The 19436-nt window shown below is 42.8% G+C and overlaps 1 protein-coding gene across 2 annotated transcripts in view; it reads right to left on the minus strand.

Moving 5' to 3' along the window:
* ATRN (attractin) overlaps nucleotides 1-19436 on the minus strand; it is a 158150-nt gene that overhangs the window by 42081 nt on the left and 96633 nt on the right. Inside the window, exon 25 of one of the 2 annotated variants that reach the window (XM_087735760.1) lies at nucleotides 2012-2073. In XM_087735760.1, the coding sequence (XP_087591886.1) occupies nucleotides 2012-2073 (62 nt within the window). Of the gene's footprint in view, nucleotides 1-2011; nucleotides 2074-7801; nucleotides 11594-19436 lie in introns of those variants that run through there. The other variant, XM_087735763.1, reaches the window with a different exon arrangement.

Genomic DNA, 19436 nt, shown 5'->3' on the forward strand with positions numbered 1-19436 from the left:
TTGTGTCCATTACACTCAAAGGATTGAGATGTACCTCCGTGTTTGACTTGGAGGTGGCCTATATCTCAAAAGTCGTTTTTAGGCTTTGCAGAAAGCATTTGCATTGCCTCTCCTTAGTGTGCAAATTTTCAGCCAACTCCATCTCATTAACATCACAGAGGGCTATCAGATATTACTTATTTACAGCCTAACTTGGATTCAACTGTAATGATGAAATGCACCCTAGAGCACTAAAAATGCAAGTGTGTCAATAGTTTCTCCTACAAACAGCAAAGCTGAATCACGCTGTTCTAATATACTGGTTATTTAGTGAGTTATAGTGACTGTAAAATAAAACACTGGGGGAGGAACTTAGCAGTAGTTACAATTAAAGAATCAAAGAATTTTTAATGCATTATAAATGCTTGGTTGGAAAACACCAGTGAACTGTCTTCTCCCAAATACACACGTTCTTATTCCGCCGGCATGTTAGGATGCGAAATAATATTGCAACATCACTTCTCAAGGAGATCCATGGGATAGCAGCGAGGGAGGGAAGGAAAACCACTGTTGACTATCTTCAATCTCCCTAACTTTTGGACACATATTTTCAGCTGCATGGGTTCATTGAGATATATAATGCACGCATCTTCTGCTTCAAACTGTGATTCTCTTCCAATAATGGAACTAGAGGAGTTCAACAGGAGTTGAAGAGTTTCAAACTCTCATATGCAGGCGGATCCGGGTCTATAAAGAACTAATGGATAGTTTTTGAAGTGTGGGTTGATCTCATGCCATTAAAAGAACCAATTGCTTCCCTATTCATTCTCCTTATAAGTAATTACCCTGCCACAAAGATTTTTAGGGAAGTCCTTGACTGTAATGGATTCAGCAGAACAAATGCTTAAGTCTGCTCCAAGAGTAAACACTTCATATCAATGGAAACAAGGTGGCGGTTCAAGCCTGCTGTTTACCTGGGATTGTATTAAGCACACTCCACTCTGTAAAAGCTACATACTAAAAAAAAAAAAAAAATAAAAGATATAAACCACTTGTTTGAAGGACCCATCTGGAGCTCCTTGCTTTAATTAAATTTCGCATGGAATCTAAAGCAAGATATTATTCCCACTGCTTATTTTAAAATGGGCATAATATTGCCTACTTTAAAACAGGTTGTAAGATCTGGAGTACTGTTTACTCCATGAACATCCCTCCTGAGGGAGTTCTCCTTATTGATCAAGTATTGGTTTATATTTGTGCAGTATTAACAGTTCCTAAACCAGAGGCTACCACATTAGATTTTGAAACCATAAAGAGATGGCCTGCTATGCTTGGGGAGACATTGAACCTCTTTGTTAGGGCTATACTTTTTTGGAGGATGGAAGAAGAAACAGATATTGGAATTGCTTCTGTTGGCTCCAACTCCTAGGGAATCATCAGTTTGCTTCACAGTGGGAAATGAACTGTACCAAGTAGCTCATGAAGGACAGAAGGGTATTTGGCTTCAATTGTGTTGAATGTTTGTATTTCATTCGACATATTTTCAAAGTTCATTTTAAAATCAAAAGTTCAGTTTAAAATCAAAAGGTGCCAGCTAAAGAGTTTGAAATTAGTCCATGCTTAACTCTTTGCAAAATCACTTCCTTAATTTATGATTTGTGTCTGACGACGTGTGAATATCTGCAGCTTCTCTCAGTCATACATTATTTGTACGATGTGGTAACTCAAAAGATGTCTTCTACACCACTTCAAGAGCAACTTCTCCATTTCAAAAAGCCTCCACCCCCTCCTCTAACCTCCCTTTCCCTGCATGCACAGGACAAGATGCAGCTGCAAAGATGGGTAGACAATTTTTTTTAACATATTTCCTAATTAAATACTTTAAACGTAGTAGGGATTTCCATTTGCTAGGCTGTGATATGTTTAATTAAAAAAAACAACAACAACAAAAAACCCAAACACTATACTGAAAAACAAAAAACAAATACCTTTCCTAAAGAAGAAACATTTAGCTGTCTTAAATGAAAAGTACCTGAAAAATGTCACAAAGAACTGTACCAGGTCCATAAAGTTGCTGTGTTGTGAGAATGCAATCTGCAAAAGAAAAGGAAATGCTTTCTATTACTTACTGAAAAGAAAATTCGTATTTAAGATGCATTGTTGCTGGGATCAAAAAACTACAACGATATACACCTTTACTTAAGTCAATTAACATTTTTGAACGCTGTTTTGAAAAAGCACTGAAATATTCTGAGGGAAAAAGAAAACAAACTATAACTTCACATTATTTTGATGTCACATATCCAAAAAATGAGCCTAAACAAGTAATAATTGTCTCTCCCAGCAATGTTCAAGGAATATCTTCAGTGCACATTAACTACTTTGGAGAAAACACTAGTTCAAAAACTTACAACACAGATGTTTTAAAGAGCTGAAGTAGAACATTTTTAATTATTGCACACACAGCAACCCCAAGTACAACATGAGAAAGTTCAGAAACGCATGCTCCTATTCAAACAATATTCCTACATCAAAATCTGCTTGAATAAGTAACTTACACCAAGAGCAGCAAAAAGGCATGAAACACAGAAGGTAACAGATACTGTAAAAACAGCTATGGCATTCATCTTAACTCACTTTCCTGCAATCCACTCACACTGCAAAGAGAAGTGAAAAACAAGGGAATGTTTTGGACAAAAAACAGAGGGAAGAAGCGAAGAGGAAATTGGGAGGTGGTCAGAGGAAAGATTCGGGAGCCTGGTTAAAAATAACAGAGCCGAGGGGAGGCAAGCCAACAGAAAGGCAACTGCTGCAGTATCAGAATCCGAAGTTCTTTCCAGGTACCTCCTATTTCCTCCGACTATCAATCTCGGCAACACAACAGGATATTAACTCTTTCATGAGGTAACGGAATGGATTTCAAAACTAAACTGAAACCTGCACTTCTGTTACAAAAGCTTTCCATGGATATTCAATTCACTTAAGACGTCATTTGTTGTCCTCTTTAATATAAAAACTACATGTTACGGTACCGTTGCATAAATACAAATCTCTTCTCCCAGCAAGTCACATTCCAAAAATCCTGAATATATGCAAAATGAGTTATTGCTTGGATTTCTGTTGCTCAAGAACACCTTCTATTATCATATTTGCTTTAAATATCCATTGTAACTTGGTATAGAAGCCGACCAAAATAATTTTCTTACGAATATATTGAAATGCTCTTAAGTTGAAAGCTCCTTTACGGTGCATAGCTTCTGTTTCGCTGGAAAGCGAACTCGAAACCTGCAGACCAGATGCTTGTGACCTCAATATTACTGCCTACAAAAGACAAGAAAACACATAGCTCCGTGCTGGTTTTTTCCTTATAAAGTGCTTCCCAATAGCTTTCTGATGAGAAAAAGAGAGCGAGCATGATTTCACTTTTTATTTTAAAACTCAGCGCATAGTAACTGAGGTGGTTTTATATTTCTGTAAATATTCTGGCAGCTCTCTAAGGCAAGGAATTTTCTTACTAAAATATCACATCCCAAAATACAAACATGTAATATATTCAGCATATAGAAATACGGTCTGAGAATAACTACGGTGCTGACCGACTATGAAAGACGCGTTTCAAAACAAAGACCTTATTATGTATCAACAGCTTATATTTAAAAATCCTTTTGTAGAAAAAGAAAATGAAAAGCACAAAGAAATCAGCAATGGGTCAGGCCTCTGCAGACAATCATCAGGACCAGTTTCTGTGATGGAAACCAAAGCTTGCTCCAATTTGAACGTGAAGAGGAAACTAGTATTTGCTAATTTTATATAAGGACAGATGCTACGGAAGATTACTGAGACTGCGAACTCATCTCTGAACTGTTACAGGAGAAGCGCTTCTCATTTTTTGATAATAGAAGTGCAGGAAATAAAATAGAGAAGGAAAATCTGGGTTTGTTTCCCACAGAAGCACTATGAATGCTTCACCAGTGGTGGTTCCTTTGCCTACCTGTTGGAGCTCTTCTCTTGCAAAGACCAACTGAGGATCTGTACCTCATACACAGATGATTAAAAAAAAAGCCTAGGTTGGTTTCTGCAATTTACTTCTCACAAGCTGAAAACACTTTATGCTATTAAACCTGACCAATCTGTGTCACAGGCAATTTAGTATCATAATTGTTAATGGTTTGCTTACTTAGAGCTTAATTTCCCCTAATATACTCTGTTCCTAGGACTTAATTAATTCAGGTACATAGGAAGTTTGGTTAGAAATAGATGTTAAAAGTAGACTGTTCATTCTGAACATAGGGAAAATATGGCACAAATTTCTTAGCGGTATGGATTTTTAATTAAGTTTAAATGACAGTAGAAGATTCATTTATCCATTCTCAAAAAACTAATTTTGTACCAAAGGAATAAGCAGTGTAACTGCAGGAAAACACCGTGTATCTCGCACCGGGGATTGGGAGAGCCTCCTTCAGGTACTGAGCAGAACTTCAGATCAGCTACAAAATCAAATTGCCGCTTTCATAACATACGTGTCCTTCAAAGATGTTTTATACTATGTTATCAGTGCTAGGGATGAGCCTAGGGGTGGCATGCCTGCGTTGGAGAGGAGATCTATCGCCCAACTGAAGTGCATTTACACCAATCCACGCAGCACGGGCAATAAACAGGAGGAGCTGGAAGCCACTGCGTGGCAGGAAAACTATGATGTGGTCGCCATCACGGAAACACGGTGGGATGACTCGCACAACTGGAGCGCTGCAATGGATGGCTACAAGCTCTTTAGAAGGGACAGGCAAGGAAGGAGAGGCGGTGGGGTAGCCTTGTACGTTAGAGAGCGTTTTGATTGTCTAGAGCTCAACAACAGTAATGATAAGGTTGAGTGCTTATGGGTAAAGATCGGGGGAAGGCCAACAAGGCAGATATCCTGGTGGGAGTCTGTTCTAGACCACCCAACCAGGATGAGGAAACAGATGAAGTATTCTGCAAGCAGCCGGCTGAAGTCTCACAATCCCTAGCCCTTGTTCTTGTGGGAGACTTCAACTTACCAGATCTCTGCTGGAAATACAACACAGCAGAGAGAAAGCAGTCTCAGAGGTTCCTGGAGTGTGTGGAGGATAACTGCCTGACGCAGCTGGTAAGCGAGCCGACCAGGGGAGGTGCCCCGCTGGACCTGCTGTTTGCGAAGAGAGGCGGCCTGGTGGGCGATGTGGTGGTTGGAGGCTGTCTTGGGCTCAGCGACCATGACGTGATAGAGCTTTCAATTCTTGGAGAAGTAAGGAAGGGGGGCAGCAAAACCACTACCCTGAACTTTAGAAGGGCAGACTTTGGATTGTTTAGGAGTCTGGTGAACAGAGTCCCTTGGGAAGCAGTCCTGAAGGGCAAAGGAGCCCAGGAAGGGTGGATGTTATTCAAGGAGGACATCTCAAAGGCGCAGGAGCAGGCCGTCCCCATGTGCCACAAGTCGAGCAAGCAGGGGAGAAGACCGGCCTGGCTGGACAGAGAGCTTTGGCTGGAACTCAGGAAAAAAAGGAGAGCCTACCACCTTTGGAAGAAGGGGCAGGTGACTCAGGAGGACTACAAGGATGTCATGAGGTTATGCAGGGAGAAAATCAGAAAGGCGAAGGCCCAGCTAGAACTTAAACTGGCCACTGCAGTGAAGGATAACAAAAAATGTTTTTACAAATGTATCAGCAACAAAAGGAGGGCAAGGGAGAATCTCCCTCCTTTGTTGGATGCGAAGGGAAACATCGCCACAAAGGATGAGGAGAAGACCGAGGTACTTAATGCCTTCTTTCCCTTTAATAGTCAGACTGGTCATCCTCGGGGCTTTCAGGTCCCTGAGCTGGGAGATGGAGTTAGGATGCAGAATGAAGCCCCGGTTGTCGAAGAGGTAACAGTCAGCAACCTGCTCCTCCACCTCAATGCTCACAAGTCTATGGGGCCAGATGGGATCCACCTTAGGATACTGAGGGAGATGGCAGAGGAGCTCACCAAGCCACTCTCCATCATCTATCAGCAGTCCTGGTCAATCGGGGAGGTCCCAGATGACTGGAAGTTAGCAAATGTGATGCCCCTCTACAAGAACGGTTGGAAGGAAGATCTGGGGAACTACAGGCCTGTCAGCCTGACCTCGGTGCCGGGAAAGGTCATGGAACAGATCATCTTGAGTGCCATTACATGGCACATGTGGGACAACTGGGGGATCAGGCTCAGCCAGCATGGGTTTATGAAAGTGAGATCCTGTTTCACTAACCTGGTCTCCTTCTATGACAAGGTGACCTGCTTAGTGGACGAGGGGAAGGCGGTGGATGTTGTCTACCTGGACTTTAGTAAGGCCTTTGACACTGTCTCCCACAGCATTCTCCTGCAGAAACTGGCTACTCGTGGCTTGGATCAGTGCACTCTGCGCTGGGTTAAAAACTGGCTGGATGGCCGAGCCCAGAGAGTGGTGGTGAATGGAGTCAAATCCCGTTGGCGGCCTGTCACGAGTGGTGTTCCCCAGGGCTCAGTGCTGGGGCCAGTCCTGTTCAATATCTTCATTGATGATCTGGACGAGGGGATTGAGGGCACCCTCAGTCAGTTTGCAGATGACACCAAGTTGGGTGGGAGCGTTGGTCTGCTGGAGGGCAGGAAGGCCCTGCAGAGGGACCTGGCCAGGCTGCGTCGATGGGCTGGGGCCAACTGTATGAGATTCAACAAGGCTCAGGGCCGGGTCCTGCACCTGGGTCACAACAACCCCAGGCAACGCTACAGCCTTGGGGAGGAGTGGCTGGAGAGCTGTCTGGTGGAAAAGGACCTGGGGGTGTTGGCTGACACCTGCCTGAACATGAGCCAGCAGTGTGCCCAGGTGGCCAAGAGGGCCAATGGCATCCTCGCCTGTATCAGGAACGGTGTGGCCAGCAGGAGCAGGGAGGTGATGGTGCCCCTGTACTGGGCACTGGTGAGGCCGCCCCTCGAGTGCTGTGCTCAGCGCTGGGCCCCTCACCCCAAGGCGGCCATGGAGGGGCTGGAGCGTGGCCAGAGCAGGGCAGCGAGGCTGGGGCAGGGGCTGGAGCCCAAGGCTGGGGAGGAGCGGCTGGGGGAGCTGGGGGGGCTCAGCCTGGAGAAGAGGAGGCTGAGGGGAGCCCTCATCGCTCTTGGCAACTGCCTGAAAGGAGGCTGGAGCCGGGGGGGGGGAGGTCGGTCTCTTCTCCCCAGGAACAAGCGATGGGACGAGAGGGAACGGCCTCAAGCTGCGCCAGGGCAGGGTTAGGTTGGATTTTAGGAAAAATTTCTTCATGGAGAGAGTGGTCAGGCCCTGGCCCAGACTGCCCAGGGAAGTGGTGCAATCACGGTCCCTGGAAGTATTCAAAACACGTGTGGATGTGGTGCTTGGGGCCATGGTTTAGAGGTGGACCAGGCAGTTAGGTTAACAGGTTGGGCTCGATGATCTCAGAGGTCCTTTCCAACCTTAACGATTCTGTGATTCCATGATTCTTAGGAATAATGCAGAATCCTTAAGTAGTTAAGATCAAAACAGATCCAAAAATTAATTACGTTAATTCCAGAGAATATTATAAAGCTTGTGTTTATCTGATCTGAAAAGGTACCTGAAAGAGCATACCAGCCTATCACACTTTTTCTAATGCCACATCATTTGAAGTATCAAAAAAATGTGGCTGCTTTCCAGATGAATAAAAATAGCTGGCTATATGGAGTGATAAAAATGTGTAATTAAGAGCTTTACTTTCTTTGTCATTGGATTAGCATAAAATATTAAGCCAAGAAGAAAATTTGGCTACCTCTAACTATCCGACAACATCTAAAAAGTGCGCTAGTTTTGAAATTAGCACACACACATTTCAAAGGAGTTAACGGCAAAGTACTTGGCCACAAAATATTTTGTGTAACGGAAAAGCAATTTGAACCTCTGATTGACATTTCAGTAACAGTTGGTATTACAATCTCAAAGCACCTCTGGAGTTAAACTACAGCCTGTGACTGATATAAGTTTTGACAAACAAATTGGGATGATTACATACCAGGAATTGGTTTGCATTAGGACCCAAGGTTGTGCTCCAAGAGAAAAGAAACTTGAGAATAATTTCAAGAGAATAATTTTGTGAAAAAATGTGTCCCACTGAACTTCATATTTTTGAAGTTCACCTTAAACCTGTAAGTGCAACCATACCTAAAGCTATTTAAGCCTCCATTCTTTTCATTAACAACTGCTTTGAACTCATTAAAAAGTACTCGAATTTCAGATACAACCAAGAAAAATTAATATCACCAAGCCAATGAGAAATTCTGCAGAAATATTTTTTTTTGTTAAATATAGCAAGAAACAAATTTGAGTAACTCCTCTCGCTTACTTGTAATAAACAGAATTACAGATAAATCATCACAACATAACTCCTTCCACTTGTACTGGACATTACTGTTATTTTCAAGAAACAGAAGCCAAACTATTAGCCACAATGGGGATGGGGCAAATCTCTCTCCAAACCCAAATAATTTCCAGTATTATACATAATGTTAGTACTTCTAATCTAAGCTTGTTAACTGCTAAAGAATATTTCAAGTATGGCATTTTCATAAAAGAATTTGGAGCATTTGGGGTATCTAAATGCTTGAGAAAACATGAACAAACACAGAAAACTTTGTCTTTACAACTTTTCTCTCTCTGCTAACAATTCCGGATTATCTACATGCTGTATTTTTGCCTTTCTTCACTATTGTATAAAGTGACTCAATTCACATCAGTGCTGCCTTCCTTTTCAACCCTCTTTCATATTAGGGATGAGAAAAAGTGAAATTGGAAATGATATTTTGAACGGGACACACTCCTAGAATAGAACTATAAAAGAGAGAAAAATAAAAGTCTAATTAACATATGAAACCGGAGAAGTACAACAGAGAAGGCGCAACGTGAAGCAGGCTACTGGAGTTTGGTGCTTGCTGTGAATTCAGAAGATATCAAAAGGGTCCCTACTGCTAGATCCATTAACCTCACCTAGCAGGTGGGAGAACGCTACAGCACTCATGTTTTGAAAGTCTACAGGACCACACAGCACTGAAAACCATGGAAATTCAGAGATTGCAGGCGGCTTTGCTTTTTATTTAAATATATAGTCCCAGCGCCAAAGTTAACGAACAAAAAAGCAGCACATAAGACTGAAAGGCTGGGAGCTCCAAGGGCTTCCAAAGAGATAAAGCCAACAGCCAAACAAGCTGCAGATCACATTTATGTACATCTTCCTCTCTTTCGCAGCACCTCCGCTTTTTTTTATGGTTAGAGGCAAGGATTCAATCTGACCTTGGAGAATACAGACAACAGCAACAGGATGCCGTGGCCTGAATGCTGAGTGCCTGCGCTTCTGTCAAAGGATCTGCTGAAAAACAAATGGTTCTTAAGTATTCTTGAGCAATGCCAAAGTCATCAAAACATTCATTCTGCCCTCTGATAGTGATGGGGGGAAAGAGTGCTCTTCTGCTCAAGAGAAACATCGTTCCTTGTTGCAGTTCTCCTTTAAACACAAATACAATGTGCCCTAGTGAAACACATGGCAGAAAATGCGTATTATATTGCTCTTGGTGCTCTCCGCTCAACAGAAGCAGTGAGCCAACTCCAACAGCCTCGGTGGTGAGGTTTCGGGAAAAAATGAGCCAATTTAACAATCCAGCTCCACCACCTAAAAGGTGGTCCTGGCTCTGCCACATGTGAACATCTTTAGTGAGCCAAGGCAAGTTGTTAAGCCAGCAGAGAGCCAACCGTAGGAATGCAGGGCTTTTTGCTGGTATTTCTGAGCTGACCCAGCTCACCGAGGGATGAGGCAAACTCAGGAGCAACCCAAGGCAGGAGCAGGGCAAGATGACCCTTTTTGGGCGGGTGGCTCTCAAACTGCCTCAGCGACGTCAGCTTCCAGGACAACTTTTCAGAAGGAAGCCTCCGTTCACCTCTGCAGATGAGATTTATGGGATTCAGACACAGATTAAGACATCTAAATACAGGAATAGAGAGGTATGTGCCTATCATCCCTTTACACTCCATGGAAACATCATCTGTGATTCAGTTGGCCAAGGTAGGTGTCTATGACAGGTTGACCTGAACAGTTCCAGATCTAAGTCTCCATCTATCATGGGACCTTAAACACCTAAGGCACATGAAGACATCTATGTGTAGACCCCTACATTTAGGATGGTTTAAATTGCCACAGCCTTCCTTGCCCTTGGTTTCATGGACGCACTGGAAGCTCCATTCATTGCCTAGGTAGGGGTAACCTATTGCCATTCACCTGGCCCTAAGACATCTCACCTGGCCTCCAGCTGCTGCTCCAGAAGGGCATGGGCTTCTGATAGGTCCCATGTCCTATCTGCCATCCTCTTGGCACTATGTGCCCATGTTTAGGCGTTGAGTATCACACCACACTGCTGGACTGCATGCAGCTGTTTGTGGTAAGGCACACAGACATTGGACCGGATTTATTAAATCTGCTTTTGGTGTCAAGAAGCACAGAGACGGGAAGCTGGGTCAGCACGCCCCAGTGTTAAAAGCTTAGATGATTCAATGACAATGACGGAAGAGGAACTTCACTGAACGGAAGAAGAAACTCAAAGCTGGGATTTGAGCTTACAAGAACCACTTTGCCTCTCTCTTGCAAAACTCTTTGATGTGGTGGTAAGCTTAAAAGTAGACCTTAATTTTCAGAAGTCTGATCCAGAGTGGCAAAACGTAGGAACAGCTGACGCTATAAGCCTGATAAGCAGGTTAAACACCCTGCATCCCTGTTCTTCCCACCCCAAAATACAAATCCACAAACTTGACTAGACGGATCAGATGAATTCAGGCTGTAGGAGCCTTGAAAGGCAATTAAATCCAGTCAAGAGACCTGACCAACATGTGCCAACATTAGGATATACGTACAGAAGGAATGCTTCGTTATTATAATTATTTCTACCTTTCAGATCAGGCCATGGAGTAAACCACAAAGTACAGAAGAGCAGGCTAAGTCAAGACTACCTGTCCTCTGTGTTAACATTGTGTATCACACCTGGAAAGAATAAACTCATTAATATCTGCTCTTTCTTTACTTCTTTGCGTTATGGTAGATCTTGGGGACAACAAACATGGGCTAACGCCTCACAAAATGTGAGAGAACAAAAACATTAAAAGTACATGAATTATACTTGCAACCCAGGTATAAGAGGCAATAGGCAAATGCAGCAGGATGACCGATTGCTGAGAGAAACCATGATCTTCTTAAAACAACCTAACAAATCCTGTTCGAATTGTGGGTGCCCAAGAAGAACATGCACCAGCTTTATTTCGGGAGCCTTATGTCACACCATCATAAAAGACAGTTTCTTTTTGGATGCAAGGGGATCAGTTGCCCTCAGTACACCATCACCTGGAAAAGGGGTGATTAGCATTATGCTCTGTCTCAGTCAAGACCCAAACTATTTGCATTCAGATGTACCAAGTACAGTCTGGCAATTTAACAAATAGATAATGGAATACAAATTTCAGTCAATGCAGATATTTGACAGCGAAATGTAGATGTTGAATCTCCAAAAGGGAAGAGAAGCATTACAACTTCTTGCCTCTGTGCAGGGTTAATGTTCAGTTAAATGCAGAACAAGACACCTACAATGAAAAAACAAAAGATATTTACATCTTTAAGGGAACGAAGCAAAGCTTGTTATAGACCATGACTATACCAACATTTTAACCCTTCCATAAGCGCTGCTGGTGCCCAAGTGTCCCTTTAACCACTTGTTCCCATGTTTCCCGTCACCCGGCAAGAGTGTACAGTGTATTTGCAGCTGTATAGTAAACCAGATCACACAACCCACTGCAGCTGAAAACTGATCTTTGCTGAGCCAGCTTTCAGGTGGATTCATACCCTGGTCAGTCACGGCGCCAACGGGCAATGTGCTGCCCCACCACGGAGGCAGCAGGACATTCCCATTTTAGAGGCACCATGGATCTATTTTAAATGAACAGCAAAACTACGTCCCAAATGTTGAGGTTCGGAATAAAATTTAAGCTGACTTGACCCCTGTAAGTCTTCAAAAGCTGCAAGAACAACTCGCTCCACAGGTGAAGATTTCTCTAGACAGAAAAGTTAAACCATTAAGTCTGAGAGAAGGAAGGGTCTCACGGCAATTAATTGTAACTTGAAAAACTCTGACACACAACAAGTTAAAGTGGAACATGATTCGGAGGTGGGAGATCCCAGAGAGTTTGTAATACACCTGATGGTGTAGGTGTGGATGTCAGAAGGAGGAGCTGTGATGCTCACTTGAAAGCTGACAAATTTGAGTAGGGGATCACCATCCTCAGCTGCAACGCCAGCTGATCTGACAGCTAAAAGTCCAGGAGAGGTGGATCACAGAAAGCAGAGAAGTCCCAGACATAAGTCCAGATTGATCTGTTCCTGCTTACATTAAAAAAAATTACTCATTGCTCATCAGAAGCTCAAAACCCAATTTGCATCCAAGCACACTCAACAGACTGCTGCGTTATATTTTGTAGAAGAAAATCTTCTGGCCAACTCGGTGCAGCTGAAGAGATTCACATGCTCAGATTTACATTCTACAAGAAGTAAAAATAAAATCTCCACTAAAATTTGATTTTCACACCTACTACTACGAGCCACGTTGCTCCTGTGTGGAGGATCAATGAAAGAGATAAATGACTTACTCCTCACTTGCTGCAGTACTAACTAAGCCATTGAGCTTTACGGCGCAAACACTTGATACTGTGCAAATATAAAAACTAGTTCACTTCTGAACTTATACCAGGATGGAAATCGATTTATATTCTAATATTGTGCCACCTTACTGCAGTAGTCACAAATTGTCACTTTTCAGCTAATTGGCTGCAGTCAGCAGTTGGCTCCGAGATGCCAATTATATATGCTTTGTCACCCCATGCGAGCTCTCAGATTGCTGTGCAGAGCAAACGCGGGCATGGCTGCCTCTAAATTAAAAACAGTGCTTAAGATTTAGTCCCCCATTTCTCTGAATCAGAAAAATTACCACACAAATCTGACAAACGGGAAGTATTTGTTCAATAAACAGCCAGGTGTTGAATCGTGATGCTCATCTGAATTTAAAGCGTACTAGCAAACAATGTTCTGGAAAGTCCCATAATTGGAACAGCAATCTCAGATCAGACCCTACACACCTACTCACTACAGTAACGCGCTCCCAAATGCCACAAGAAACCTGAGGCAGGGCCAGAAAAACCTCAGCTCTTCTGAATGTCAGGCAAATACCTTAAAACTAAAGACCATCCATTCCCATAGACCTCTGCTGCATCCACTCTCTATCCTGTCTGCACACTGAAGGTGGCGATGGTCATGCAAGAGAAGGGTGGGAAGGTAACTCGAGGCTATTGTAGCAATTTTGCAGGAGAGAAAAAAAAACAAACCACAAACCTAAAAAATAAATGCAAACCTAAAAAATAAATGCAAACCTAAAAAATAAATGCAAACCCTCCCCAAAGCAGAGAGTACAGCACACAAATAATTCTGCCTCATTTGGGTTCTTGCAAACAACTGAACTGGTTGCTCAGTGGTTTCAACTTGTTGAATTCTGGTGAATTTTTACGTACTAACTCACTCTTAAGATTGAAGTTAAAAATAGGGTATTTCATGATAACGGCAACTAAGTTCAGGCAAATTACTATCATCAGCTGGAGACAAAGACTAACAACGTTAGTCACTTCTAGCAGTAAACAGCACCACAGACTTTGGTTATAGAAAAGAAAGGGTTTAAGGGTTTGGAAACAGAATCGAACAGTGAAGACTCTCCCAACCTTGCCTACTGCTTGCAAACAAAAATCTTTACTTACGGTTGGCCTCTCAAAATCTAGGTATTGGTAAGGTGTCCAGCTGAATACCTTTGAATGCAAATTTTATGCTTGGAATTCAAAAGGAAAAGGGGAAAAAAAAAAGTATAGAAAAGAGATGTCACATTGCTTCTACCCCCAAACAAATCACTTCCAATGTGCTGCTTTTTGTCCAAGAAGGGATTTCTTGTTTACACCTAACCTTGAAGACTGACCTACAGGTTTGGTAGAAGTCACCTGAAAAGGACTTCTTGGAGCAGTCCTACATGTTGCCTGTTTTCATTCTACAGCCTCCAAGCAACAGTACCTTCGCAGGCACCGCACAGAAACTTCACGCCATTACTACTTTAAATGTTTAACTAGAGGAAAAAAACTTTTTTGCTAAAAGGTCTCGCTTATTAAATGAAATGCAGGTAAAGAATTCACTCCTTTAAGAGGAATTCGGCTGAGAAAAGCAATGCAATAAAATGTCTCATTTAAAAAAAAAAAAAAAAAAAGCACATTTTCCACTGCTCAGTTTAAAAGCAACAAGTTCAAAAATAGGAGACGACTTGAAAACCTATATAAAATATCAACTCTTATATTGGACCTCAGATGTGTTTATGCTGCAAAGCTGTTTCGAGTTATCTTGAACTTGGCAGCAGGGATACAGGAGTCGCGGTAGCCGGAGCGCTGGCAGGCGGCTGGCCGGGGAGCGGGTGCCGCTGGCCCAGCCGCGCGCCCCGGGGCAAGGCCCAGCAGCAAAGCTCGGCGCACTCACAAAGCACTGAGCAGTTTGCTCATGCCCCGGAAAGAAGAAAAGAGGTTGTAATCTGCACCCGAGAATAACATTTTGGTTACAGAGTGAGCGTTCTTGCCACCCTACGAGTCTTCTAAGAGAAAAACGCTGATGTATTCCTTATTTTAAATGGATTTGGATTTATACGCGACTGCAACAATTATTCTGGAGACAAGGCAGTTTTGAGCTACTTTGAAAAAAGCCGTTGAAAATAAAAATGTCAAAGCTAGACACAGAAAGTGAGCCACTAGCATTCAAACGCTCCATTCTTCCCAGTTGCAAGTCCTCAAGAACCTCCCTCCAGTATCAGATGCTGCTGTGCGGATGCATTTGCGAAGGATCCCGTTCCTTGGCTTCGTGCCGAGCAGAGATCTGACACCATCTGCGTGCAGGATAAGTTCGGTTCATCGGCATACCGACTATTTACGGAGAGTTTCAGCATGGAAAAAATTAAAACTTTAGCACATAACAGCTCAAACACTCTCTCAGGCCCTCAAAGTCCAGCAAAGAGAGGAGCTTTACAGTCTACAACCACTTGTGTGCCAAAAGCTTAAAAGGCATAAAAGTTGTTTTCCTAAAGAGCTTGCAAAGTAAGTACACAAGAGGGAATCAAGAACAGAAAGAAGAGTAAAGCAGCTAAATATATATTAGCAATTTTTCTTTTTTAGGCTGCAAAATAGCTGACAGATGGAAATGGGCAAAACCTTATGTCTTGCATCATTTCTGACCAGACGCTGGAAATATATGCAAGGCGGAGCTCGGTGTTGCAGTGGTATTAGTGGGAAAAAAGCTCTGTCTCCCTCTCCGAAGGAGCCGTGATTTCCAAGGATCACACGGGATGAAAGATTTAAAACATTTATCAATCTGTATCACAAAAGGTTTGCAATATGCCAGCCGCAGAAGCCTCTACAGCAATTCTAAGGATTTTATATCCTTAATAAAATAAAGTAGTAAAATAAGTATATATATTTATATATTACATATATATAAATTGTATACGTAGTTCAAAGTAAAATAAGGATATATTTATATAAATAACCAAACAAAAATACCTTTTAGTCACAACATTTCTCACACTATTACACAATACCGAAGCCACAGCTGTTCCAAACCTGGTGTCACATTACTACTACAATAATAAAAAACAAACAAACTTACTTTCAACAAACTACCTATTTGCAGGGAGGAAAAAAAAAAAGAAGATAGAAGAACCAAAGATTCATGCAATAATTGCAAGTTCAATCCATTTTAGGATTTTTAAAAGACGCACTCGCGTAGTTATGAAAAAAATGCTGGGAGTGTTACCAAATGTATTTTTCTCCACTGGACACCCATGAGATGGAGAACCGGCAGCTGGATCTGGGTTTCCAACAGAAAAACAGGGGAAAAACATCAAGTACTTTGGAAGGAAACTTTATGCTGTGGAGCACAGCGTACGCGAGCCGCTGTAAGGGCCGATCAAAGCGCTGCCTCGCTACGCAGTACCGGCACCAGTTCTGAAAGCTGTGAAGTCAGAAATCATAGGCTGGGCTGATTTATTCATAGACTCCTCACAGAATGGTCTGGGATGGAAGGGACCTTTAAAGGTCATCTCGTCCAACCCCTCTACAATGAGCATCTTCAACTGGATCAGGTTGCTCAGAGCCCCGTCCAACCTGGCCTTGAGTGTTTCCAGGGATGGGGCATCCATCACCTCTCTGGGCAACTCGTTCCCATGTTTCACCACCCTCATTGTAAAAAATTTCTTCCTTATATCTAGTCGGAATCTATCCTATTTTAGTTTAAAACAGTTACCCCTTGTCCGATCACTACATGCCCTTGTAAATAGTCCCTCTCCAACTTTCTTACAAGCCCCCTTTAAGCACGGCAAGGCCGCACTAAGGTCTCCCCGCAGCCTCCTCCTCTCCAGGCTGAACCCCCCCAGCTCTCAGCCTGTCCTCACAGCAGAGCTGTGCCACCCTCGGAGCACCTTCATGGCCTCCTCTGGCCCCGCTCCAACAGCTCCATGTCCTTCCCGTGCTGAGGACCCCCGAGCTGGACGCAGGGCTCCAGGGGGGTCTCCCCAGAGCGGAGCAGAGGGGCAGAATCCCCTCCCTCGCCCCGCTGCCCACGCTGCAGGGGATGCGGCCCAGGAGATGCTTGGCTTTCTGGGCTGCGAGCGCACATTGCCAGCTCACGTCCAGCTTTTCGTCTATCAGCACCCCCAAGTCCAAGGTTTTATTTGTTGAGAGCCTCGGCTATGAGTTTGTGTTAAAGAAATTTTAACACATGAAAAAATAACACTGCTGGAGAGGGAAAAACGTGCAACCTATACATGAGCTCATATATTAGCATTAAAAAAGGACAGGTAGTTACTATCTATCGCTAAAGGCTTTCTAGAACATGTATTTCACCATTTTGTTGTGAAGAACTTCCCAGTAAAAAACTGAACTGACAAATCAATCTATCATGATTTATTTCAATCCCCGTGGTCAAAATATTCACGTACTTTAAAGATACTTTGGGTTCAGGTGTAGGAACCAGGATGGTGCTAGTCTTGCATGAAAAACAGACTGTTTTAAGAAATAACTACACATGACGGTCATAATTAAGGAAGGAGAGAAGAGAAGAAAAAAGTAGATTAGGGAGAGGAGAGGAGAGGAGAGGAGAGGAGAGGAGAGGAGAGGAGAGGAGAGGAGAGGAGAGGAGAGGAGAGGAGAGGAGAGGAGAGGAGAGGAGAGGAGAGGAGAGGAGAGGAGAGGAGAGGAGAGGAGAGGAGAGGAGAGGAGAGGAGAGGAGAGGAGAGGAGAGGAGAGGAGAGGAGAGGAGAGGAGAGGAGAGGAGAGGAGAGGAGAGGAGAAAAAACAATTTAGGGGAGGGAAAAAAAAAAAATCCAAAACACAACAAAACCCCCAATCGTCCCAGAAAATTATTACAACACAGGGCTGGGACAGCACTACACTGCCCTGGCCCCAAAACTCTGCACGCTGCTTGCCAACACTGCTGTGAGCAAGATTTGCCAATAGGGTAGAAAAAACCCGTAATAATATGAAGTCAGGAACTTAAGTGAGAGAAAAAGAAGTTTTAGCGACATTCCAGGAAGGGTTTGTTTTTAACAAAAGCAGACCCGCGGAGCCATCTGAGAGCTGTTACTGGAGCACTGGTGGCTCTGTCTTCGTGTCTGAGAGCTAAACAAGCCGGAGGCTTTTTGGTTTTGTTACCCTGTGTTAGCACAGGATATATTTTTCCCCCGCGGCTTAGCCAGGCTGTATCTATTGTTGCACTTGAGTATGCTGGCTTCTTATATTTTATTGGCAGTGCACTTTTCTCCTCTTCATTAACTCTGCTTACTATTCTTTGACTCTTTAAATAAGCTTTCGTATAAGTAAATATATCTAGCTCTTTTGGTAGCTGTAAAAGCTTCCCAGCAATGGCCCATACCGCTCGTTTTCTGAAATATATTTGAACTTGAGGTTTGCATTTACATTCAGCGGTGGCATACTGTATTTTCAAGAGCTATTCAGCACAGAAGTACAGCAACTGCAAGCAACCAGCACATCATCACCCTGGGCTTCACCCAGGAGAAATTAATTGCCTAATGAGGACCTGGCTTCCATAGAAAATTAATTCTGCATTTTCTTTGATATTATGCTTTCCAGCCCTGCATCTTAAAAGGAAAAAAAAAAAAAAAAAAAAAAAAAAAAAAGACCAGCTTCCTTAAAAGTAAGGCAATCCATACATATCTTACTCTCATATCCGAAAAACCCCTCATCCTAAGAAATCCTCCTGGTATTATTAAATCTGAATCTCAGTCTATGTCTCTCCGTTCTCCTATAACTTTTGTTATTTACGCAGCTAAAGTTTTGCACCAGCCACACAAGCAGACTTCCAGTGCTACAGGAAGACATTACAATAAACCTCGCCAACAAAGATATGGGAGTTACTACAGTTGATCCCAAGTACAGCTCAAGTTGTAGATATAAACCCCCAAGATTTCAATGGTTGGGTAAAAGGATAAAAATCAAGGGAAAATTTAGCGCGAGCGATTTTCGAGCTTGCTGAAGCCACCACCTCCAGAAGAAAGGTACTGAAGTTGCAACATATCCTAACAAGGGTTAACTGCCTTTGAGAGAAACCCCAGTTTTTAAGAATTTAAGAAGCTGCTAACAAAAATACTACTTAATATGAAAAGGAACGACTTCTAAAAGGAGAAAAATGTCATCGGTTTATGCCAAAAATAAGAAGGCAGGAGCAGATAAAAAGGAAGCAGCTGTTTCATGTTTTAAAGTATCATTTAACTGTTCTGTTTTAAATCTTTCCGTCCCCAGCAGAAGATGTCAGTTTGCCTGTTCTGAAAAATCAGCATGTAATTGCATGTCTCCAAAAGTAATTACATTCAACAGCAAATTTCATCAGATTAACAAATTGATTTACGTTTCATTGTTCGGTTTAAAGCAAGCCTCTTACCACAGCGAGAGAGATGCAGTTAAGACGCTCAAAAGCACCTGCAGTTATATCTAAATAAAGGCAAGGGACATCATTAGCAAACAACTTTGGCATTCCAGTGCTTTCAGAAGCAAAAGAAAAAGCACGGGTTTGGAACAGAAGGGTCCCGGAGAGCTAAGGATGATTATATCTCCACACCTACATCTATTCCTAATCAAAGGTGTATGAGGCACACTGAGGACCTGGCAGGAAAGCGATCAAGATCACCACCCTCAGTACGGTTTCAAGGCTACATAATTATTTTATCAAAGCAATCACTATCTATCTATATGTATTTTATTCTCTTTAGCCAACAACAAAGACATTTTTTCTTTCCCTTTACCCTTACTGAGAGCTTTCATTCAATTAGCCTGTGGCTTTTGATTACAG

Source organism: Nipponia nippon, unplaced genomic scaffold (assembly GCF_047370975.1).
Source record: "Nipponia nippon isolate SJK-2023a ecotype South Korea unplaced genomic scaffold, ASM4737097v1 scaffold_6, whole genome shotgun sequence".
Lineage (NCBI taxonomy): Eukaryota > Metazoa > Chordata > Aves > Pelecaniformes > Threskiornithidae > Nipponia > Nipponia nippon.